Source organism: Pinus tabuliformis, chromosome 7, assembly GCF_031772625.1.
Source record: "Pinus tabuliformis cultivar Carrire ecotype Pingquan chromosome 7, CPIR1, whole genome shotgun sequence".
NCBI classification, from domain to species: domain Eukaryota; kingdom Viridiplantae; phylum Streptophyta; class Pinopsida; order Pinales; family Pinaceae; genus Pinus; species Pinus tabuliformis.
Window position 1 is genome coordinate 1,725,601,846 of NC_142293.1, and position 26,151 is coordinate 1,725,627,996.

Consider the following 26,151-nt stretch of genomic DNA (forward strand, 5'->3'; position numbering starts at 1 on the left):
AGAAACATTTAAAAAACGATTAATTATTTTAATTAAGTCATCTCTAGGTGGAATTTCCATAAACGATTTCTGGGTTTTGGAGAATACGTGTATTTTAGCCTCTCCACCAAATTTTGTGGCTAGAACACATCCAATGCTACAAAAACTAACAAGGGGTTGTACGGACACAATCTTACAGGTAAATGGTGATTGGTACAAAGAAATGTATGGTGGTTTGATGATAATTAATTTGTACAGTAAACAAAAATTGATGGTGTACAACAATCAATGTACTACAATAAAAATTGATGGTTGTATAACAATCAATGGAGAGACTTCGACAACCATAGGAATTTATACTAGTAGCAACGGCGATATGGATTTTGCACAAACGTAAGGACACTGCACAGAACGTTGTACGATTGTTTTGATTGTTACAAATAAATGGAGGCTATCACTGTTGTATGATAAATGATCGTTGAATGTAGCGGATTTTTTTCGATGAAAATTCCGTGGCTTATTTATTTAGTTTATATATATATATCAATGGCCAAAGGCTTTTTTTTGGGGGTAAGGGACGTTGGGATTGGAGAAACTCCAAAAATTGCAAGTCTGTGGTTAAAAGATATTTTTTTAACTTGTGGCCAATAGATGGATCAGACTGGCTCTGATACCGAATGATATGAGCAAAATTCATTATCACACAAAATATATTCACAATATCTCAAATATGAGAATATCCATCACAGGATAAATAATATTTTTATATAAATGTTTGAATGCACAAGTGATGTGATATATGATTTACAAATAAGGGACCTGTTTATATACCTAGGCAAGAGTGCCCTTCATGAAGAGTCATGTCATTTAGAAAAGACATGACTCTTCATAATTATCAATTATTATTAGTCATTGATATGGTTATGTTTATAACAGTGGACCTCTACCCTATGTGTTTCAATCTGAGTAGGTTGCATGGGCCTTTGCAACCCTACTAACACAACTTTAACTTATTTTATGCTTTAGCGTGATTTTTGGTCTATATTTCAAGTTACATCATTAATGACATTTGTTACGATGTCTAAAACCCCTTTCAAATAATCATTGTAATTTGGACTTAGTTATTTCTAAAGATACCCGCTCTATGTTGAAGAACAACCAGCTTAAAGCAAGTGAAGGAGCTACTATGGTCACAGTGGGTAGCCCTTCTTCACTACCCCTATGGTCTCAGTTGTGTTTAGGGATTTATCACCTAAAGTCAGAGTTTCGGATGTAACAAGCTCAATTTGAAATTGGGTTCCTTGTAATTTTTAGAGTTGTAAATGCTTTATGTACTTACATATAAATATGTGTTAATCAATGTGATCTAATACTTAATTAATCCTACATTCATGAAACAACTTTTAGGGTGATAATAATTTTTGCATTTACGAATTGATTAAATAATTATTAAAAGGGCAAAATGATATATGTGAAGCTAAACCAAAAATTAAAAAATAGACACAATGATTAGACTGTGTGTGAATAAAAACATGTACAAATAGAAGCAAAATAGAAGAAATAGATAGTGAAACATAAGCACTATCAACTTACCTTATCTCCTACTTTACAACGGTCAAGAATTTTGTAGAGATCACTTCCATTGTTGACTTTTTGACCATTTACCGTCGTAATGATATCCCCCAAAATAAGGCGACCATAAGCATCTCGTTTAGTTGGTCGTAGACCCTGCGTGAAATTTAAATCAAAATAATTCATCGATACATATATGCATATGAATTTGACAAGATGAACAAAAACTTCAGGAAAAGGCCTATAGAAACAAAATAAATGCAATAAATGCAATAAAAGAATTAAAAAATACAAAATTTCTATTTAAACCCTTAAAACAAATAGAGTTCTTATTTTCGAAGGACTTAAACACAATCAACATAAATATCACCTTGTTGTTGACATGAGAAAGTCGATACGAGACAAGAAATTGAAGAAAAATAAATTGAATGCATGAACAAAAGAGAAAGGTAAACTGAACTAAACATAATAAATATACTTTAAAATGAATGCACTCTGTAGGAACCCTAACTAGGAGCATGAAAGAATGGGTAGCTCAACATACAGATATGCATGAGAGAAATTTCAATATCATATATGAAAACAATAAATATAAAAATCGGCAACATAGTGATGTTCAACTTAAAATGATTTATTTTTTGTAGAGAAATAAAAAATCTGAAATTTAGTAAAAATCATGATATAATAATGTTAAGTAAAAAAAAAAAAAAAATCTGGAAAAAAATGCTAAAAATCAGCAAGGCTGGAAGAAAAGACCAATATGAACTTTGTGATAAAAAAGTCTAGCACCTTAGCGAGAATCTTTTCACAAAGGCTTCAACAAGTGTAACTGGAATTGTTATAACCATGACCTTAGTAATCACTTTCCTTGTTTTAGTGAAGGATAAATCCAACATAAGAAATGATTCCCGTGTAACTTCAAGGAATCCTATAGCAAGAAGGAATGAAGTCTAAAGCCTTTTATATCAGAACTCAAATAGACCATCACTAGTTTTAAGTATTCAAAGTGAGCAAAGTGGTGCAATTAGAGCAATTCCCAATTTGTGTATGTGAAGTATCCAAAATAATTTATGATATTTAATGAGTTAAAATAGACCAAGAGGCCAATGGTTCTTAGCTCAGTGGTTGGGATTGTGGCTTGATATCCCATCCTTCAAGTTGTTGGAGGCATGCTCTAACTTGTATTGATTAGGAATCAAGAAGGAATGAAGTCTAAAGCCTTCTATATTAGAACTCAAATAGACCATCACTAGTTTTAAGTATTCAAAGTGGTGTAATTAGAGCAATTTCAAATTTGTGTATGTGAAGTATCCAAAATAATTTAAGATATTTAATGAGTTAAAATAGACCAAGAGGCCAATGTTTCTTAGCTCGAGTGGTTGGAATTGTGGCTTGACATCCCATCCACCCAAGTTCAAGTTGTTGGAGCCATGCTCTAACTTTTATTGATTAGGCTCACGAGTAGGCGGCCCCATGGAGTTTTCACTCTGTCTATGGTCAATACGGGACGTCTTGGCTCTTGCCTAGTCATTGGGTCTTTCTTGTCCAAAAAAAAAAGACCAAGAGGCTACCCCAAACACTGGAAATAAAATAAAAAACTATAGATGTTGTAAAACTTGTGTCAGAGATAATCAACTTCAGAGATATATCAAGTAACAACAACAACAATATTTCATCCCTTGAACAAGTAAAGATCAACAAAACCTAGCATTGAAGATACAAGTTAAATTAGGGTTTAATAACTATAACAATGTTACCAACTTAACGATGACTGTAACCTCAAAAAGAGAACTCTAGCCTAAGAAACCCCTTCTTTTGCACAAAAACATGAAAAGACACCTCAAAATTGAAAAGTTGTGATGTTGAATCCCTCTTTTTTTGGGTTAAAATTCCAACAATGTTAAATCATGGCATTAAAAACCAAAATCATGAATATAGAAAATCTTAAAATTTCAACAGTTTTCAACCATGGCATTAAATATCAAATAGCAAGACTTCGAAAAATCTTAAAATTCTAACATTTTTCAACCATGGCATTATAAATCAAATATCATGACAAAACAAAATCTTAAAAAGAAACACCTAAATCAACGAGTAATTCTACCAAGAGAATTCTTTTTAAATGCTAAGATTATCGCTCTTTTAAGATCTCAACCTAATATAATTTGGCCCATTTTCAATGGAGCATTTAAACTACAATGTTTTTTAAACCGTGATTTATAAAATTATTATTAGTATACACAAAATCATGAAAAGCACTATTAAAAAAGTATTTAATGTAACACAAAAAAAATTAGTATTTTACTTTTATTATTATTATTATTGTTGTTATTATTATTATTATTATATAAAATGACCAAAAAATAGATAAATTAAAAAAGATTAAAATGAATGGAATTTTCCCCGCCAGGGGTGATAGAGCTTAGAACAAATGATGGAACAGGGGTTGGGGATCGGTCCCCAATCTTAAATGTGGAGTGTTGTCAATGAGCATGGATGTCATTTGTTGTTGGCGTGCGAGTGTCTCTGGAAACTTCAAGGAGAAAGGCCTTCGACATTTTGCTGAGGTGCGAGTGGTGTTGGTTTGCTTCAATCGGTTGATGGGAGGTGCATGCAAGCTACAGTGGGCGACTGTGTGGGCTCAGGCTGGTCTCCAAGATGTTTTGGAGCATAAGCGGGATTTTGTTGAACTTGAATTTGTCTGGTGCAAACATGTCTTTGGGCTCCTTAGGTAGTCTCCGCAAGTTTCTATCTAGGACCCTGGACCAACAACAGTGAAATCGTCTGGGCAACTTTTCTCAATTAAGGTGGCTCTTTCTTCTATTGTGGGGGTAAGTACATTTCCCTCGTCATTCTGCTTTCCTTCTGGTCTTGTGTTGGGTGGGGGAATTGTTGTAGTCTTTATTTTTCTATCACTAGTGCTTTGCAATAATTGGGTGTCTGGTTGTATGGGCATGTGTGGTGCCTTTGTCGCATCCGCAGCGAGGGAAAATTTCTCCTATGCCCTTAGGTGAGCTCATCTCCCTTATCGTTCAGTTCATATCTGAGCACTGGGACAAGCGAGAGAAGAAGTGGGTTGTTGTTTGTTGGATTGTTCATGCATTGTGTTAGTTGGTGTCTTTTTTTCTAGGTGTAAATGGTGTCTCTATAGCCTTGTGGGTGAAGGTAAACTTTCCATGTGCGGACCTGTCGGGTTGTGTTGGGTGGCAGCGTGGAACTTTAAGGGTATTTGGGTTAACGTGTTCAAGGTGTCATCTCGGGGTTGTAAGCCTGAGGTGGGAGATTGGTATTTGCCCCTGTGGCTGGTTCGTGGGGAGTCAGGGAGCTAGTAGAGTAAGGAGGCGTCGGTCCTGTGGGGTGGCGGTCCTTTGGGTGGCTTTTTTTGTGCAGTTGGGCAGGCACCTTGGGTGCACAATCAGAGCATGTGTCTCTTGCAGCCAAGATGGTTTGGTCTGGTGGACTCTTGGAGAATTATACAACATCGGCGTGTGCAATGGCTCAAGGTTGTCTAGGGAGGTTTGGCAGCGCAGGGTGGTCATCCTCAAGAGCAGTTGAGGAGGACAACAACAATGCAGTGCAAGAAGGAGAAATCGCTCAGGAGGTGCCGCCAGCTCCTTCGTCTATGGTGGCACCCCCTAGCCTGGAATTTGGAATTTATAGCCCGCCAGGGTAATCAAATTACGACCATGATAGTGGATATCGGCAGGCAAATGTAGGATTAGCAAGCCAAGTCCTTGAGCCTCATGGAGGACATTTAACAAGCCCAATGATATCAGCGTGACCATCTTGCCTCCCTTCGACAAAATCAACGATGTCTTCACGCTTGGCTGGATAGGCTTGAGGCTAGAATTGAGCACCTTGAGTTCCATGTGCATGGGCAACCTCCTCCCTCTGGTATTCTTGAAGCTGGTCATTTTAGAGTCCCTCTTGAAAATTTCTAATGCTTGTCGGTTATGTTAAAATTTTGTTTGTTTTTTGGAGCCTAAACGACTGTGTTTTTGTGAAAGTTTATGGTTTCTGGCAAATGTCTGGTTATAATGATCTTTCTCTTCTCGCCAACAAATCTGGTTGGAGTGAGGCCAGAAAAGAAATGACCTCTAGCAAATATTTTTGTAAACTTTTGAAATCTTGTGAAAGTTGGTTTGATCGACAAAAAAAATGAACGGAATTTAAAAAAATTATTAGAAAAAAAAACAATATTAAAAAGTCTATATAAAAATAATAATAAAACCAATAAAACTTTAAAAAACATATATATTTAAAAAAAAAACAAAAAAATTAACTCAAAAAGAGTTCAAAATCTTAAAAATAAAAATAAAATATATATTAAGAAAATTAAAAAGAAATTGAAAAAAATAAAAAAATTCACTCAAAAAGAGTTTAGAATAATTAAAAAAAAAACTAAAATATATAATAAGAAAATTAAAAATTAAAAAGACGTTGAAAAAAAAATATTTTATTTAAATAGAAATTAAAAATAAGAAAAATATATATAACAAAAAAAATTAAAAATTAAAGTCATATAATAAAAAAACATCCAGTTGACCATTTTCCCTCCTTTGTCTCTTTTTACTTATACTTTTTCTTTGTTCCCTCATTGTTTCGGCCATTATCTCGAAGATGGATCCTCATTTGAATTTGGAAAATACACAACTTTCAAACATCACTATGAAAAAACGAAGTTCTTTATCTACAAATTACAAACTATTTAAAGTGTATTGAAAAAAAAAAAAACTTATTATTGAAAAATATAAAAATTAAAGGAAAAAAAAAAAACCATTAAAACAATGATATTTTTTTTAAAATAAATAAAGTTTAATAACGAAATATAAAATAAATAAATAAATAAGTGTTGTGAGTTGAAGGGAGATACCTAACATTTCCCTCCCCCAACACAGTGTGTTGCATGTTATATGTTGGGGGAGGGCGATGCCCTCCGCTAATGATTTTTTGTTTTTTCCTTCACTTTCATTTTTATTTTTAAATTATTTTTTGTGTTGCGGGAGGGTGATGCCAAACATCACCCTTCTGCTGATGTTTTTTTTAATTAAAATGTATTTAAAGTTCTAAAAATTTTGTTTATTTATTTCTAAATTTAAATTTTATTTATAAATTTATAACTTTTATCATTTTAATTTTATAATTTGTTTTTAAATTATATCGATTTTTTTTATTAATTTATTTTATTTTTTATTTTAAATCTTTTTTAATTTTATTGTTTTTAAATATTTATTTAGTTTTTAAAAATATTTTATTAGGTTTTTTTTTTTATTGTTTTTATTGGAATGGTTTTTGTGATTTTTTTTTTTGCAGGGTGAATTATTATTATTATTTGTAGTTTGTTATTTTAGTGTTTTTTCCCTTTTTAATTGTTTTTCCTCCTTTTTTTATATGACATTTTTCAATATTTTTTTTAGAACAAAAATATTTTTTCCTTATTTTTAAAATTGAATTCCCCGCTTAAAAAAGGTATTATATATTCATAATTTATTTCCTCATAGTTTTTGAATGTAAAATATTTAAAAAAATAAATAACTGATAATTAAACAAAAATTATGGAATCTCAATTGTCTCAATTTTAGATTCACATTTGACTTCCTCAATTTTCTTCATTTTCCATTTTTATGTTTTTCAGTTTTTCGATGGTAGCAATGGTCAAGGCTTGAATGTCAATTAATTAGTAATTTTAACTCTTAAGCTAAAATAAAAGTTAGACCACTTTGGAAAACATTTAAAAAATAATAATAATAAAATATAAATGTAGACGAATTATAATTGATGAATTTTAGGTTTTCGTAATCATGATATTTGGTCTTTAATATCATGGTTGAAAAATGTTTGAATTTTAACCCCCAAAAGAGGATGTGAGGTTGCATCACCACTTTTTTATTTCAATGTGTTTTTTGATGCCTTTCGTATTGATGATATTTGGTCTTTAATGACATGATTGGAAAATATTTAAATTTTAACCATGAAAGGAAAACAAAACAAAAAAAGAAGAAAAAGTGATGTTGCATCAAAGTTTTTGTATTTTAGTATGATTTTTCATTTCTTAATCATGATATTTGGTCTCTAATGACATGATTGAAATTTGTTTGAATTTTAACCCTAATAAAAAAAGAGGTGATGCTACATCGCCACTTTTTCATTTCAACATGATTTTTCATGTCTTTCGTAATCATTATATTTGCATTTTAATACCATGGTTAAAAAATATTGGAATTTTAACCCTAAAATGAAAAAAGAGTGATGTTGCATCACCACTTTTCAAAATCACCTCCAAAAGAACGAGAACTCGATGGTGTTCTCGTTAAGTTGGTAACGTTGTTCTAACTATGTCCTGAAATATAAAGAGAATATTTAAATCTCAACAATGCAAGAGATAAAGCCTTAAAAGGTTGAAAATTCAATTAGCAATGCAACAAATGATGATTAAATATTCTTTTTAATATAAAATGCTAAACCCTAGACATCTAGTATATCTATGGCTGAAAATTAAGATATAGTTATCACAAACCATAATCTAACCTTGGAATATAAAAGAAAGGGTAAGATTCTGATTATAATGATTAATTATTGGGAGTTAAGACTAGTGCCTACTATTTTTTGGGGGGACTTATGGAGTCAAACCATGGACTTTATTGAAGAAGGTAAAGAATGGGTATTGAATGATACCTAAGGCTGCCCACTTCTAACCTTAGGAAATTCTCCTATAGGGTGATATCTAAGTTTGTCCACTACTAACCCTAGAAGATCCTATTATGTCCTTTACCAAAATTTCAAGATAATATAAAGGGAAGGTTCTCTACTAGAATCCTTCCTAGGGTTTGTAACATAGGATTTATTCAAGAATAATATAAGGAAAATTGCACCTCCACCACTTGACAAGCACATTCACACTTAATACATTCATTAAACAAATCCACTGACTTAAAAAGAACACTTACCAGGTAAATCAATCCATGAAACCCTCACCAATAATCATCCATCATATTTGAGCAAGCATCCATAAATAATTTATCCAAGAGTTCACATAAGTCATTCATGCATAGCCAAAGAGAGAAGATATAAGTAGACAAGTAGTAATCAATCTTCCACAAGTGCAATCAACAAATGAGATGAGTGTTCCCCCTATTTATATGAGGAAATCAAGTGCTTTACCTCTTGTGGTCGCTCAAATTGTACAGGCACTACGACAACGACTCAGGTTAGGGGATGTCACTCTGATCCCTGACCTCTCTGTTCTAGCTCTCTCCCAACAGAAGGCTATGCGGGGTAGTCCCTATGGAAATGTGAAGACGAAGGACAAGTTGGCAACCAACAAGTTCGGGAGACACAATCGAGTGGCCTAGCTATTTGGTTAATTTAAGCAAGAATTAAGGATTAGATTAAATTCAAATATGAGACCAGTGCCTTAGGGAGTCAACTTCTCGCTTATTATCAATTAGAAACCAAGTAACCGGATGGACAATCGCTGCTTAGATGCTTTACTAACCTATATGCTATGCAAATCCTAAGACCTAGGTGTGATGCAAGAATCTTGATTACTTTTAGTTATATGCCTATTCTAAGTAAGACCTCCTCTTAACTATTTTGGAAGCAGTCTTTAGAGTAGATTATGGGATGGAAGTCAATGGGGAGCAAGCAAATGCTTGATTAACGATACTTCACCCTGTGTTCCAACCATATGATGTCTCCGGCGTTGCAGAGACTGTGGCTCTGACAACTGCAAGGTCACCGTGTTAACCACTAGAAAGGTGTTGAATCCCTCAAGCTAAATTGAGAAAGGGTGGCCCTAGAAGTCTATCAACCAAGCTTATGCTTGGAGGTAAATTATTAGTGCAACTAGACTTAGAATGCTTATGCAAGGTGGATGAGTGATTCTTGGGTTAAGATTTGTTTAATGTTTAAGTACTTAAGTTATGATTAATCTTCAATGACAAGAGTACTTATCAATAAATGAAAAGACAATCTTATTTCCAAGAATGTGCAAAGTATTAAGTGTCAATATTAAATGATCCAAAGATAAACTTATCTTTACAAGATGTTTAACCAATGATAGAAAATTTAGAACACTTACCTAATAATGGCAATTACTTACAACAATAAAGAATCTTTAAACTAAGTAAATTCCAATGATGATCTTACGCCAGTATTAAGAGATGTCACTTAGCACCAATAACTCTGAAGATGCCAATGCTTAAGATAGACAATACAATTATCAAAGCTTCTTAGGATGTGATGGCAAAACAAAATTATGTGTTTAGCAATTATCCAATGACTTCCTTAGCAGTCTTCCTTAAACAATTAGATGCTCGACACAATAATAAGGAGAAAGCAACTTTGATACCAGCTTTAGATCCAAGCAATGACAAGCATGTAAGAACTAAATATGATCACTGAGACACTAAATGACTTGCCAAGTGATTATATGAGATAGCTAACCCTCTTATGATGTATTATTCAATGTTATATCAGATCTAAAAGCACTTATGACAGCAGTAAGAAAAGAGTGAAAACAGTGAGCCACCAATGTGAGAGTGTGTGCCAAAAGGTACCCAAAAATTACCAAATGCCAAAATACGTTTGCCAATATGAAATTATGAGTTTTTTAGCCCTCTTAAGATGTAGTATTCAGATTATATCAGATTTGATCACAATTTTATGCAGAGATATCAGTCATGAAATTATTAAGAGTTATGCCCAAGAAACAATGCCCAATTTACCAAATGACTAGTAAATTTTTACCATGAATTTCTTAATGTATTTAGGCAATTTAGATGTGATTTTTAGGGAACTTAAATATTAATTTTATCACTGTTATGAATGTATTCAGAGAGCGTAACAAACAGTGAGGAAAATGGAGGGTTTTGAAATCAAACCCTAGGGCCAAGGCCTTAAAGATTGTTTGCCCAAGTTGCCAAAATTTTTCCAATGGATTTGGCACCTGAAAACACAATAATTTAGCCAATTTCTCCTACAAAACCCACCAATATTCATTCCCAAAAATTCAAGTGACCAACCAGGAATGGAGGAGAGACAAATTAGGGCCAAGAAAGGTTAAAGCTAGGCCTACTAGGGCTAGCGTTGGGGAGATAAAGGCCTTAGAGGCCTAGCGGCTAAGGAAAAAGGACTAATAGGCTGACACGGGGGCTAAAGACGAGGCCAAGGGGCCAAATGAGGCAGCGAAAGGCTCAAGGAGGAGGCAGAGAGGGACAGCAAGGGGTTAGGAGGAGGAGGCCTAGAAAGGGTTGTTGTCGAGGGTCAAGGAGGGAGGGCCGAAGCCTCTAAGGCTTGCAGCCAAACCCTAAAGGACCTTAAAATCCCACGACAAGGGCTAAAGAGGAGGTCGAGGCCCTTAAGGGCTTACGACCAACCTCTAAGAGGTTGAAAAGGATGACGTAGGGGGAGAAAGGTTGATGTTGGAGGCCAAGGAGGGTTGACACTGAGGCTGGAGGAGGACGTTGGGACTCAAGGCCCTAAAAAATTTCAAAACCCTCGCCAGAAAATCAATTTTCTTCAGATCTTCAATTTTCCAGCAAATTCTCTAGTAGTTGGCCATGCAAAATTATGTAGAGTCTAGATCTTACTCTTAAGGGCCTAGATCTAGCTCTAATCCAGCTATTTGCCTTTGATCTCACCTGCACAAATGAATTTACAATAGCCCAAAACCCCAATATATACAAAATCTCAAAACCCTAGAAAAACTCCAATTGCAAAACAAGGGTTAGAAAATAACAGAATTTACGAAATAATTATATAAATTATATTTACAAAATATAAAAATGTACAATGCTTTTGAGAAATTTTGAGAAAAATTAAATTTGTAGATTTTTTTACAATGACTAGATGTATTTTGAAAAATATATCCCAAACCACAACCTTAGCAAAGTTAGAAAACCATAAAAAATATTTAGGATCCAAACATAGTCAACCTGTGCCCATAGTTTGTGAACTTGGAGCCCAAGGGTTGGGGAACTTGCAAACACTATATAATTTCTCAAGAATAAACCGTTAGAACAATAATGAATCGGATCACCTAAGATAAGCCCAAAACTTATCAATAGAATGTTTCTATCATCTACAATGACATAGCGATTTAATAAAAACAAAATTAAGCACAATAGGAATGCCCATACCCAGCACATACCACAAATCAGTAGATCAGAGACACCATGAACTGCACCCCAAAGTCTTTATTATGATTATTCAAAACGTTCCCAGTAGGATAGTAGCTTTACATCAGTTTTATAGAGTTACATTAGCCAAACATTAGATGGCTTGAGACACAAATGACCTCTAATTTATAGATAAATCCTCCAAGTGGAAAATAACGGCTAGTTGGCTTGATCCCTATCAAAACAATCTCAATCGTTGATAAATCTTTGATGGTCTTTTAATCTCTGTTGTTGAAATAATTATTTTTGAGAAATTTTCAAATTTCTCATTAAACCCATTTTATTATTATCTCAAAAATAATTATTTTGAGCTAATTTTCTAAAAGACTTGACTTTGACCCGACCATCAAGACTCAAGAGTCCAATTTTTATTGAAATTTTCAATATTCCTTTGGTGGAGGACCTTCAAAAATTAATTTATTTAAAACGCATGAATTTTTCCACTTGGAGAATTTAATTTTCTTAGCATTTTAATTTTTTGACTCTAATTAACTAATTTTCTGGTGGATGATTAATTTTATTTTTGTCAGAAAAATTAATTAATTGACACTTGAGGGGATTAATTATTTTTCCACCCTCAAATATTTTAGTCATGGTGTCTAAATATGAGGGACAATGCACTAAAATATTTTTTACATGAGATTTTACATAATTCAACCATCAAAGGAGGAATACCTATTCGTTATGGACCCTCAAATAATTTACCCAATTCTGCAACAAAATATGATCTAGTAGACCAAGTGACTTGTAATAAATAATTTATCCAATTAGCTTCAATTATTCACAAATCACTTTTAAAGAAGACTTGATTAAAACACTAGGACTCACCTAAGACTTTGACAATAAATTATGCCCTAGCTTTGGGGTGAGGTTGGAGGGAAAAACTTTGCTGATCATTCGTGTTTAGAAACACAAATGAATAAGTGAGACGAAGAAGCTCCTAGGATGAAATTCGTCACCAAAATAATAGCTTAACCTAGGTTGTTACATACATACACGGTCCTACTAGCATCATTTACATTACAATTTTTTGCGGAATGGGTTTATAATAACTCAAAATGTTGGTGGTTGATAATCTTGATCCTTTGAAAAAATTTGGTACAACTACTTCCTTGGAAGTTTGACAAAATTTGTGCAACATCTGGCTCCACATGGGGACATGTCGCTTCCATGAAGTAACGTGAGAATCCCAGAATCCTACATCCAAGAAAACAAAAGTCCATCAAATAGATATCCATTCAAAATTCAAATCATCATGCATACATAGAAAATTCGCTGGAATAGAAGAAGTCTACTCTAACAAACTAGAAAATATAAGGAACAACTAAAGGCATCAGATGTCATCGATGTGGCACAATTTGGAACATCTACTTGTTGACAGGTAGATCAATAGGTTGCCTATCAAATGCCCCTTGATGAAACTTGACCCTCTTTGGTTGATGAAGATTCTGATCATTGTGTTGTACATCTTTGTCATATTGAAGTCTTCTTCTTTTTCTGCTTGGAAGGTAGGATGGAAGATGTGATGAAGAAAAGTGATACAACAGCTGAATGATCTTTGACTCAAAATGTAGTGGATGCGCCTGTGGCTTGATAACTTCACCATTCTTTGGCCTCTTCGGATACTCAACATAATATCTTCTTTCAACTTCCCTGTAGAATTTGACCATACCACCTACTGTTGCGGGAATAGTGGCATATGATAAGTCCATTTGAATAGACCCACCTAAGTCAGCTGCAAATTTCCTGGACAAGAGCATTCCCCATACATCTGCCACAACAATAAACCTATGTCCATGGTGATGATCTTATAAGGATAATCAGCCAAGGAGACCGGTAGATCTTTGAATACACCAAGGACTTCAACTTTTCTAGAATCCATCGAGCAAATGTTATGGTAAGGTCTAGAAATTCTTAAGTTCCGCTGATCCATAACCCTTTTAGTCATAACATTCGTTGATGCACCGGAGTCAAGCATGCAATTATGAAGTAGTCAGTCATTAATATCCAAAGTCAAGAAGAAAGGTTGATGATCTTCATTGGTCATGTAGTAGTTTAGATCTTTTAATTTAATTTCTTCATCCTTAGGATTGTTATCGATATTACCCTGTTGGACCATACCTAAAGCTTTGAAGAATGATGCCCGCTGAGATGGAATCTTTAGAAGCTCAAGCACCAGGATAGACATTTTAATACTGTTAATCCAAGTGGCCCAATCAACTTTCAATCCCGACTTATATCTTTCAGAAGCAACCTGCTTACTTTGACTTTGCTCTTTACCCTTCCTTTGATAAGTGTAACCCTAACTTTTAGCAATTTCCAAAATTTGCTCTTGAGATGGCTTTTCACCATACATTTGTGTAATATGATCCTTTTCATCACTAAAGTTATTGATGGTGAATGATGAAGGAATCATATCCGCACAATGGCTTTCCCTAGATGAATCCTAACCAACATGATTTATTCGTTCATTTGCTGCTTCATCCAAGATTTTTTTAGCTAAGGCACATGCACTTTCTTCGTGGAAGCTTTCACAAGGTCTGCAGAAAGGGATAGGCTCATCAACAATATTAGCAGATTCAAGTGGAGTAGGAGGCCTTTGATCATTTGGAGGATTCCTCCTTGGCCATGGATTATTGTTTCCCCTATTATTATTGTTATTTTTGGGTTGCATATTCTGCATTTGACTTCTTTCCATATGAATTAGCTTATTCTACATATCACTTATTGTCCTAGCATGCTCAATTTTCATTTCCTTAATGATTCGAGTTAATTCTTTAACTGAGTCCTGCTCTTCTTCCTTAATTTCTTTCCCCTTAGACTTAACTAGACCTCTTTCAAAACCTGGGATCTCTGACTTACCTGAAGCTTTCCTATCCTTCTCTAATTCTTTAGTTGTACTCTGGGCAACGGCTAAAGTAACAGGCTTGGCACGTCTAATCTCATATTGAGTATCACCATTGAAAGCTTCAAGATATTGCTCTAACACCATCTTGTCAGGAGGCATGTAGTCTTGAGTCATATCCTTCAGAAGGCCATTAAATCTTTGATTAAATTCTTCAATCGTTTCATTTTCCCTCTTCTTAATAGTATTAAGCTCTTTGACCAAGTACTTTCCTTCTCTTTTATCCCCAAATTTATCTTTAAATGCATCAGTGAGGGCTCTTAAAGAGTCAAAGGCATTATCTGCTTTGTCATGAAACCATTCAAGTGCATTATCTTCCAATGAGTAGCAACATGAGCATATATATGAAAAAAAGTGTTGAATTTCTTTATATGAGCTTCGGCTTTGATGGCATTGTTTCCTTGAAGATCGGAAGTCCGTTTATAGTAGAGTCATGATCCAGGAGGATCTTGTTAGATCAGTTACACAGGTTGGTTCATCGTCAGCATGCAGTTCTGGGCAACGTTCAATCTTCATCAGTAGTGTTTGGTTTAGTGATGTGCTTTATGGGTTTGATGTCACATTGTGACAATTTATTGTAAAAGTGTTTTTTTATGATGTACAAAAGTCTAAAGACTTCTATATTGTACTAAAAACCTAAGCCTAACACCTAGCTCTACATATCTATGGTGGACAAACCTTAACCTACACCTAGGAACCTAAACCCTAACACTACAACCATTCAACCATGGTGCAACACTTTAAAACATTGTAAAAGCATTACAAAACAGTCCACAGGTCTCTAACTGCTACATTAAAACCGCGTCGAAATCGCGAGGGATTGCAGGCTCATGTGAGCAGATATGTTAACAGTAGGTTAGAGTTTGCAGCGGAGGTTATTAAACAGCCTAACTGTGCGGAGGATAAACCTTTGGAGGTTGCGGTGACATGTGAACAATGGAAAACTGCCAAGTGTAACTGCAACGGATTGTCTGTCAAAACCGCTGGAGGAATGCGTTGTTCACATAACGTTGTCACCGTCAACCAACTGGAACCGTTGGGTGGATAAACCACCAGATGTCAAACAACGGTTAGACCGCCCTGTTCACATGCGGGCGGTCAACCTCCTCCGCCCGGTCAGCAAGCCGCCAGTGGGTTCCACTTTATTATAAAGTTTAAAAATGGGTTTTTGTTACAAAGTTGTTTAAACATTAATTCGAAGACCATGAACCTTATCCTAGGTGTCAGTTCATGACTAGACCGAGACCCAAAACAACCCCATAATGCAGCTTGTTCATCCCGAATTTAGCCTGAGGAGGTTTGAGTGTTCTTGCAGGCTTTTAAAAAGGCAGTTTGCTCATTGAAGTGCATTAGAGTGGATTTGGAGTTTTGGTATGCAGATTTTGGAGGTTAGAGGTTGTTTTGTTTTCAGTGTAACAAGAGCATCAAGAGTCAGAATTGGGAACTGTGACAGGCATTGGAAAGCTGGTTCAGAGAGCTTCCTTATGACAGTGATCAGAAGTGTCTGTGTGCACATTCAGTCTGGTCAATTCTCTGTGTAATCGATCTCCTTGGTTTCAATCCTAATAAAGCAATCACCCATCTTGAAAGCGGACCCGGAGACGTAGTCCATCGCAGACAAACTTCGTAATCAATTTTGTTGTCAGGTATCGCTATGTATTCACTGTTGTCATTACTTTTTTGCATCTTACTTATGTTTTATCAGCTGTCTTAAAGTCTTTCTTCTCAAGCAGTTCTCTCGATTTCCACACTTTCAGTTAATAATCAATTCATTAATGGCATAATCAATTCTACATCAGTTTTAACTTATGATCATTTAAGATCATATAATTTGGTATCAGAGCAGGTTTCGTTTGTAGAATTTGCCATTGAATGTTAACCAGGTCAAAGTTGCAACGTGGAGAAAGAATCCTTGAGTAGATTGATCCAGAGATTAGAAAGCGACAAGTCGTTCATAAGTCGACCATGACAGGATCTGATGCAGGTGAAAATATTGAAACTAATATGAGTGATGAACAGTTTCAGCAAGCATTTTTGACTATGCAGCAGATGTTGGGAGAACTTTACGAAGACAAGAAGGCGAGAGATGCAGCTTCCTCTTCAAAGACATTAAAGAAGGACAAAGGTAAAGGAAAGGCTGATAAACCTCCTTCACCTCCATCATCTCCATCATCCCCTTCTTCTTCTTCTTCCAGTACAAAATCTGAAACAGAAAAGAAACCGAAGAAAACCTCTCTTTTGAAACTTGATGTAAAATTTGAATTACCTATTTATGATGGTGAAATGAATCCTGAAAAGTTAGATAACTGGATTAAGTAGTTAGAAGTGTATTGTCGTATTCAGAACATCTTTGACGATAAAACGAAAATTCAGTTAGCTACACTTAGAATGGGGGGAACAACTTTAATCTGGTGGGAAAGTAAAACTCAAATAGATGTAAAGCGAAAAGGAAAAATCATCTCTTCATGGTCTAAGTTTTTAAAAGCTCTTAGGAAACAATTCTATCCTTTGGGATACATGTAGCAAGTTGTTATTGATTGGCAGCATCTGAGGCAAGGTAAAGGGCAGAGTGTTCAGGAGTTTACTCAGGAGTTCAGAAAGAAAGCATTGGCGTTTGGTATTTCATTGGATACACGTGAAACTTTATTAAAATACATCGGCAGTTTACATTCATATTTACAGCATACATTATTGATGTTTAATCCTGATGATTTTGATGAAGTGTGTGTTCAGGCCATACATATTGAATCAGGTGGCAGACCATTCAAGTTTTCACAGAAACCATCCAGACAATTGGAAATCAAGGATTCCAAAGACAGCAAGAAGAAGGGTAATCTGAAGGGAAAGAGATCAGCGACAACTCAGAAGGAAGGTGAAAGACCTACTTGTACTCATTGCTAGAGGATCGGACATGATGAGTCCAAATGTTGGAAACTTCACCCAGAACTCAAACCGAAGAAGTTTCAGAAGAAGAAAGGTGAAAAGAAGGCCAATACAACAATCCAACAAGATTTGGGCTCCAACTCAGGTGATGAAGGTAAAATAACCGCAATGGTTTCAACAGGTAAAACTTCTGATACTGGTTCAAGTTCTAACACTTCTATACCTTCTTCAAACCGAAATCATCTAAATGAGGATAAAAGGGTTGAATTATTTCACATAAGGATAACTTCTAAGCACACAAAGATAGATACATTATTTGACAGTGGATCACATGCAAATTTAATATCTGAAGATTTAGTTAAGAAATTGGGTTTGGAGACACATAATCATCCAAGACCATACCCTCTAGGTTGGCTGAATAAAGAGACTCAGATTAATGTCACAAAGCAGTGTCGATTAAAATTTTCCATAACAAATCACTACATTGATGAAGTAGATTTAGATGTGATTCCAGTAGATATATGTGGAGTAGTGCTAGGAAGTCCTTATCTCTATGATCGTGATGCAGTGTTTTATAGGAAAGAGCATAAATATCATCTTAAGAAAGATGGGATTGAATTTATTGTCAGGGCACATAAACTTAAAACACACTTGGATTTAGTTTCAGTTAATCAAATGAAGAGATTAATAAGTTCAAGTAAGAAATATGTACTTATGGTTGTGAAAGAACAACATCAGGATCGACAGGATGCTTTTTCAGGTTGTGAATCTCAGTTCAAAGATAGTTTGGTTAAAGTGGTAGATTCTTTTCAAAATCTATTTAAGGAACCAAAAATCTTCCTCCTAAAATAGAAATACAACATGAGATACAATTAATGTCATATGCCCCTCTTCCTAATATTGGAATGTATCGCTTATCAGTTATAGAGAACGAAGAAATAAAGAAACAAATACAAGAATTGGTTGAAAAAGGTTTTATTCGACCTAGTTCATCTCCATGTGACTCACCCATAATTTTGGTTCCTAAGAAAGACGAGACATGGAGAATGTGTGTCGACTTCAGGGCCTTAAACAAGATAACAATCAAAAATAGGTATCCTCTTCCCAAGATAGATAATTTACTTGATCAACTGAAAAATGTTGTCTATTTCACTAAGTTCGATTTAAGAAGTGGGAATCATCAAATCCGCATAACAGAAAATGGCATCTGGAAGACTACATTCAAAACTAGACAGGGACTATTTGAATGGTTGGTAATGCCTTTTGGTTTGTGTAATGCACTAGCAAATTTCATGTGGTTTATGAATGATGTTCACATACATTGATGAATTTGTCATAATCTACTTAGATGACATTCTGATTTTCAGTTCCAGTATAGAAGAACATGTTAAGCATGTTAAGCAGGTTTTCGAAGTATTGAACAGAGAAAAGTTGTACCTTAAACTTTCCAAATGTGAGTTTGGGAAAACTTCACTAAATTATCTTGGTTACATAGTTGGAGGTGGAAGTTTAAAAATAGATCCAACTAAAATCGATGTGATTGTTAAGTGGCCAAGACCACAGAATGTGACTGAAGTTAGAAGTTTTTTAGGTGCAATTCAGTGTTGGAGAAAATTTATTGCTCAGTTTTCTTTGATTGCTTCACCGTTACATGCTTTAACAGGTTCTAAAGTTCCCTTTCAGTGGGGAGGTAAACAACAAAAAGCTTTTGATACACTTAAGCAGAAAATAGTCACAGCACCAATCTTAGCTTTACCAGATATTCAACAACCATTTGAAATTGAAACAGATGCTAGTGGTTATGCAATGGGTGCAGTCTTACTTCAAAAAGGGAAACCAATTTGTTTTCATTCAGAAACTTTTTCTAAGGCAGTAATGAATTATTCGACATATGATAAATAAATTTTTGCTTTGGTTGAAAGTGTTAAGAAGTGGAAACATTATTTAATGGGTAAGGAAATAGTGATTCACACAGATCATCAGCCGCTTCAGTACTTACAGTCTCAAACTAAGTTGCAACAATCTCGTCATTACAGATGGATGGGATTTCTTCAGCAATTTCACTTAGTAATTAAGTACAAGAAAGGTGTCACAAACAAAGTAGCTGATATGTTATCTAGGCCATCTTTGAATGCTTCCATAGTTCTACATAGTAGTTCTTTAAAGCATGAAAGTTATATAGAACAATATAGAACAGATGCTGATTTCAAAGATATTTATGAATCACTAACTCATGGTGCTCAGGTGGAAGAAATCAATTATCATGTTCATGATAGGTTGTTATATCATCTGGGTAAGTTATGCATACCACAGACAGAAAGAGCGCATGTTGTTCAGGAAGCACATTCTTCTCGCATTTCAGGACATTTTGGAGTAAGAAAAACAATGGCACAAGTTCAAAGGTATTGTTACTGGCCTCGTATGTATGAAACTGTTGCTAAATACATTAAAGGATGTGTGATGTGTTCGACCAGCAAACCAGGCAATCGAAAGATTGGTTTATACATGCCACTTCCAGTTCCTTTGCGACCATGGGATAGTATTTCCATGGATTTTGTTGGAGGACTTCCTATGTCCAGGAGAGGGCATGATTACTTGTATGTTGTGGTCGATAGATTCAGAAAAATGTGTATTCTTGTTCCCTGCAAAAAGCAAGTGACAGCTGAACAGACTGCAAAGATGTTCTTCGATCAGGTATGGGTTCATTTTGGGTTACCTACTTCTATTATTTCTGATCGAGACACTCGTTTTGTAGGAGAATTTTGGTCCACTTTATGGGAACTCATGGACACAAAGCTGAAGAAGAGCACAACTTTTCATCCACAAACCGACGGACAAACTGAAGTGGTGAACAGGACAGTCATACATATTCTCCGAGGGTATTGCAGTAAACATCCTAAATTGTGGGATGAATCTTTATCTTATGTGCAACATGCTTACAATTGAGCCTTACATTCATCCACTAATCGATCGCCATTTGAAACATGTTTTGGGTATCTACCGAAGTCACCAATGGATTTCATGTTTGGTGAAGAGGATAAAGTGGGTGAACATGATGATGCGAACAAAGCAGTTAAGTTCATTCAACGGATACAACAGATACATGCAGCAGTGCAGGATCAGTTAGAGAAGAGTCAGGCCAAGTATAAAATGCACCATGACAAGCATCGAGTCGATCATCATTTTCAGGTCGGCGATCAAGTATGGTTGTATATCAGTAAAGACAGGTTGAAAGGAGAAGGTAAGAAATTGAAACCCATCAGGTATGGCCCTTTCAAGATTATGGAAAAGATTGGAAATAATTCTTTTCGATTAAATTTACCTCCTTACATGCGAATTTACTCAATTGTAAATGTGGAAAATCTGAAATTGTATGAACCTCCGATGATCATGGATCCCGAGGAAGATACACAGATTCCGACTATTGATGATTTGGCACCTGAGTATATGAATGAGTTGCAGGAAGATATCATCTTGGACAGGAAGATTTGATCTTCGAGGCATGGAGATGTTGAATATCTTCGAGTAGGACTCAAGGGCATGAATCCGAGCAAGGCAAGGTGGATGGAGATCGGAAAAGTGAGGGAACTGTACCCTCACCTGGTATCTGCTTAAAATCAAACTTTTGTGGTCCAAAAGCTTTCAAGTGGAGAGGATTGATCCAGGAGGATCTTGTTAGATCAGTTACACAGGTTGGTTCATCGTCAGCATGCAGTTCTGGGCAGCGTTCAGTCTTCATCAGTAGTGTTTGGTTCAGTGATGTGCTTTATGGGTTTGATGTCACATTGTGACAATTTATTGTAAAAGTGTTTTTTTATGATGTACAAAATTCTAAAGGCTTCTATATTGTACTAAAAACCTAAGCCTAACACCTAGCTCTACATATCTATGTTGGAGAAACCTTAACCTACACCTAGAAACCTAAACCCTAACAGTACAACCATTCGGCCATGGTGCAACACTTTAAAACATTGTAAAAGCATTACAAAACAACCCATAGGTCTCTAACCGCCGGATTAAAACCGCGTCAGAACCGCCAGGGGTTACAGGCTCATGTGAGCAGATATGTTAACAGCAGAGTTAGAGTTTCCAATAGAGGTTATTAAACAGCCTAACTGTGCGGAGGATAAACCTTTGGAGGTTGCGGTGACATGTGAACAGTGGAAAACTGCCAGGTGTAACCGCAACAGATTGTCTGCGAAGACAGTCGAAGGAATGCACTATTCACATAACATTGTCACCGTCAACCAACCAAAACTGTCGGGCGGATAAACCACCAGATGTCAAACAATGGTTAGACCACCCTGTTCACATGCGGGCGGTCAACCTCCTCTGCCCGGTCAGCAAGCCGCCAGCGGGTTCCACTTTATTATAAAGTTTAAAAATGGGTTTTTGTTACAAAGTTGTTTAAAAATTAATTCAAAGACCATGAACCTTATCCTAGGTGTCATTTCATGACTAGACCGAGACCCAAAACAACCCCAGAATGCAGCTTGTTCATCTCGAATTCAGCCTGAGGAGGTTTGAGTGTACTTGCAGGCTTTTAAAAAGGCAGTTTGCTCATTGAAGTGCATTAGAGTGGTTTTGGAGTTTTGGTATGCAGATTTTGGAGGTTAGAGGTTGTTTTGTTTTCAGTGTAACAGGAGCATCGGGAGTCAGAATTGGGAACTGTGACATGCATTAGAAAGTTGGTTCAGAGAGCTTCCTTATGATAGTGATCAGAAGTGTCTGTGTGCACATTCAGTCTGGTCAATTCTCTGTGTAATCGATCTCCTTGGTTTCAATCCTAATAAAGCGGTCACCCATCTTGAAAGCAGACCCAGAGACGTAGTCCATCAGGGACGAACTCCGTAATCAATCTTGCTGTCTGGTATCGTTGTGCATTCGTTGTTTTCATTCTTGTTTTGCATCTTACTTATGTTTGATCAGCTGTCGTAAAGTCTTTCTTCTCAAGCAGTTCTCTCGGTTTCTGCACTTTAATCAATTCATTAATGGCATAATCAATTCTACATCAGTTTTAACTTATGATCATTTCAGATCATGTCATCTGGCAGATCATGTGGATATCCTTGGATGTTGGTGAAGTCTTGATTGGGAGGATTAACGAAAAGCAAATGGAGATCAAGGAGGGCTTCCTGTCCGAGAAATAATAAACACTCTCTAGAATGTAATTTGTTTAACCGAGCTCTTAGAACCTTTTTAAGATCGGGAGCGGGGTTAACCAAGCTACTAGGATTCCTTCTAGAGTAAGCTCTTGTGAATGGATGAATAAGTGGAGTCGCCACCCAAACAGGAAACCAACCTAAATGTCCAAGTGTTAAAGGTGCGGATAAACAAGATGAAAGGATTAGTGAGAGGAAAAAGGATAAGGTGATGAAAAGATGAAGAATGATGAAAGGAAGGAGCCAGAAAATGTTGTGGCGTTGCTAGCTAAGATGAATGGATTAGATCATTATGCAGATTATGAAGATTATTGTAAACCTCGACAACAAGAAAATTGTCCCTCGCAACAACGCCATAAAATGTTGTCGCTTAGATTGTACAGGCATTGCAACAATGACTCAGGTCGGGGTTGTCACTCTGATCCCCGACCTTTCCGTTCTAGTTGTCTCCCAACAATAGTCTATGGGGGCTAGTCCCTATGGAAATGTGAAGACGAAGGACAAGTTGGCAACCAACAAGTCCGGTAGACACAAATGAGTGGCCTAGCTACTTTGTTAATTTAAGCAATTTTTAAGGATTAGATTAAATTCAAATGTGAGACCAGTGCCTTAGAGAGTCAACTTTTCGCTTATTATCAATTAGAGATCAAGTAACTGGAAGGACAATAGCTGCTTAGATGCTTCACTAACCTATATGCTATCCAAATCCTAAGACTTAGGTGTGATGCAAGAATCTCTGTTACCTTTAGTTATATGTCTATTCTAAGTACGAACTTCCTCTTAACTGTTTTGGAACTAGTATTTAGAGTAGGTTGTGGGATGGAAGCCAATGGGAAGCAAGCAAATGATTTATTAATGATATCTCCCATTGTGTTCCAACCACCCGATGCTTCTGGCACTACAGAAACTGTGGCTTTGATGACTGCAAGGTCACCGTGTTAACCACTAGAAAGGTGTTGAATCCCTCAAGCTAAATTGAGAAAGGGTGGGCCTAGAATTCTATCAACCAAGCTTATGCTTGGAGGTAAATTATTAGTGCAACTAGACTTAGAGTTCTTATGCAAGGTGGATGATTGATTCCTGGGCTAAGATTTGTTTAATGTTCAAGTACTTAAGTTATGATTAATCTTCAATGGAAAGAGTACTTATCAATAAATGAAAAGACAATCTTATTACCAAGAATGTGTCAATTATTAAGTGCCAATATTAAACGATCCAAAGATAAACTTATCTTTACAAGATGCTTAACCAATGATAGCAAGTTTAAAACACTTATCCAATGATGGCAATTACTTGCAATAATAAAAAATATTTAAACAAAGTAAATGCCAATGATGATCTTATGCCAATATTAAGAGATGCTCACTTAGAACCAATAACTCTCAAGATGCCAATGCTTAAGATAGACAATACAATTATCAAAGCTTCTTAGGATGTGATGGCAAAACAAAATTATGTGTTTAGCAATTATCCAATGATTTCCCTAGCAGTGTTCCTTAAACAATTAGATGTTCATCACAATAATAAGGAGAGGGCTACTTTAATGCCAATGAAATTTCAATGCCCAAAGTAACATAAACCATTCAACAAGATTGGAAAATTAGAGCTATGAAGTGTGAGTGCTTAGTGCAAAATTAATGATTCTTAGAGGCTATGAATGAGCTTACAAGTAAAAAAACAAATGTTAGCTTTAAATAACTAAAGTTAAGACAAGCTTCTTCACAATAGCACTTAGAATCACTAGTGGAATGAGCACTTATTAACCTTTAGGACAGCAGCAAGTAAATCTCTCTAGATCCAAGCAATGACAAGCATGTAAGAAATGAATATGATCAATGAGACACTAAATGACTTGCCGAGTGATTATCTGAGATATCTAACCTTCTTATGATGTATTATTCAATGTTATAACAGATCAAAAAGCACTTATGACAGCAGTAAGAAAAGAGTGAAAACAGAAAGCCACCAATATGAGAGTGTGTGCCAAAAGTTGCCCAGAAATGTAACAACCCATCTCAAATCCCGAATAGCATAGCAATATTAGCATGCATGTGAGGCATGCATATGATAGCTACATATGCATGCATCATTTACATTGCACTAGTATAAGTATATATATATATACACATCGACTATATATCGGCTATTCATGGAGAATGTCTAAAATATAAGATAAATGAATTAATTATCAAAGGTGTAACTAAATACCTAATTCTCGTAAATAGAAGAAATATACACTCACTAAGAAATATAGTTGAGTTTATTCATATGGTTACATATATATAACCCAAAAGGTGTACTAATAAAACTAAACCCATAAACCTTATGATTAGACTTAATATTTTATAAGACATAAAATAATATGTAATATTTAAATCATCATGGTTTTATACTATTTAAATTAAAGTACCATCTGTCATAAATTAAAGTGACACCATCCGATGTGTGAAGATCGGATTCTATTAAAGGCAAATATCTTGACAAAGCGGTCACCGCCTAACAAAATCTTATCCTTTCATAAAGGCGGTGAACTGGTGCGTAGAGAGGGAGGAACCTCTGCTATAAAAGGGGGGGTGTTCTATGTCTCAGGGGAGGTTGGATTGACTGTGAGTGGAAAAACTGAACCGGGGGCTGTTGAAGGACGAAGGAGAGTGCTGAAGGAGAGGAAATTATCCATACTGCTTATAATTCAGAACTATTGAGCCTTACTTGTTTTGAAGTCTCTGGGCACGGGGGAACGGTATGCTTCGGTTGAGAGGCATACTGGATTGAGTATCCAGGTATACTCGGTTCGGCTGGGTGGTTTGGTCATTCGGTAACGAGAGAAGTTCTAAAGCAGATCATCGCAACAGCCGTAGCAGATCAGGTAAGTACTCCATCAAATCAATTAATACAGTTTCACAGTCTCAGTAATCTTTACAGTTTCGGTAAGGACTCTTTAACTTAGGACAGTCATTACAAGAAATTACCAAATGCCAAAACAAGTTTGCCAATATGAAATTATGAGTTTTTTTAGCCCTCTTAAGATGTAGTATTCAGATTATATCAGATTTGATCACACTTTTATGCAGAGATATCAGTCATGAAATTATTAAGAGTTATGCCCAAGAAACAATATACCAAATTTACCAAATGACTAGTAAATTTTTACCATGAATTTCTTAATGTATTTAGGCAATTTAGATGTGATTTTTAGGGCACTTAAATATGAATTTTATCACTGTTATGAATGTATTCAGAGAGCTGTAACAAACAATGAGGAAAATGGAGGGTTTAGAGATCAAACCCTAGGCCCAAGGCCTTGAAGATTGCTTGCCCAAGTTGCCAAAATTTTTCCAATGGATTTGGCACCTGAAAACACAAAACTTGAGCCAATTTCTCCTGCAAAACCCACCAATATTCAGTCCCAAAAATTCAAGTGACCAACCAGGGATGGAGGAGAGACAAACTAGGGCCAAGAAAAGCTAACACT

General features: G+C 35.6%; 1 protein-coding gene across 3 annotated transcripts in view; it reads right to left on the reverse strand.

Moving 5' to 3' along the window:
- The window catches only part of LOC149255220 (protease Do-like 1, chloroplastic), a 387,412-nt gene that overhangs the window by 88,872 nt on the left and 272,389 nt on the right, over positions 1-26,151 (reverse strand). For 2 of the 3 annotated variants that reach the window (XM_089460391.1, XM_089460389.1), the window contains exon 7: positions 1,573-1,707. The exons of the other annotated variant lie outside the window; for it this stretch is intronic. In XM_089460391.1, the coding sequence (XP_089316517.1) occupies positions 1,573-1,707 (135 nt within the window). The remainder of the gene's footprint in view (positions 1-1,572; positions 1,708-26,151) is intronic. 3 annotated transcript variants of the gene reach the window in all.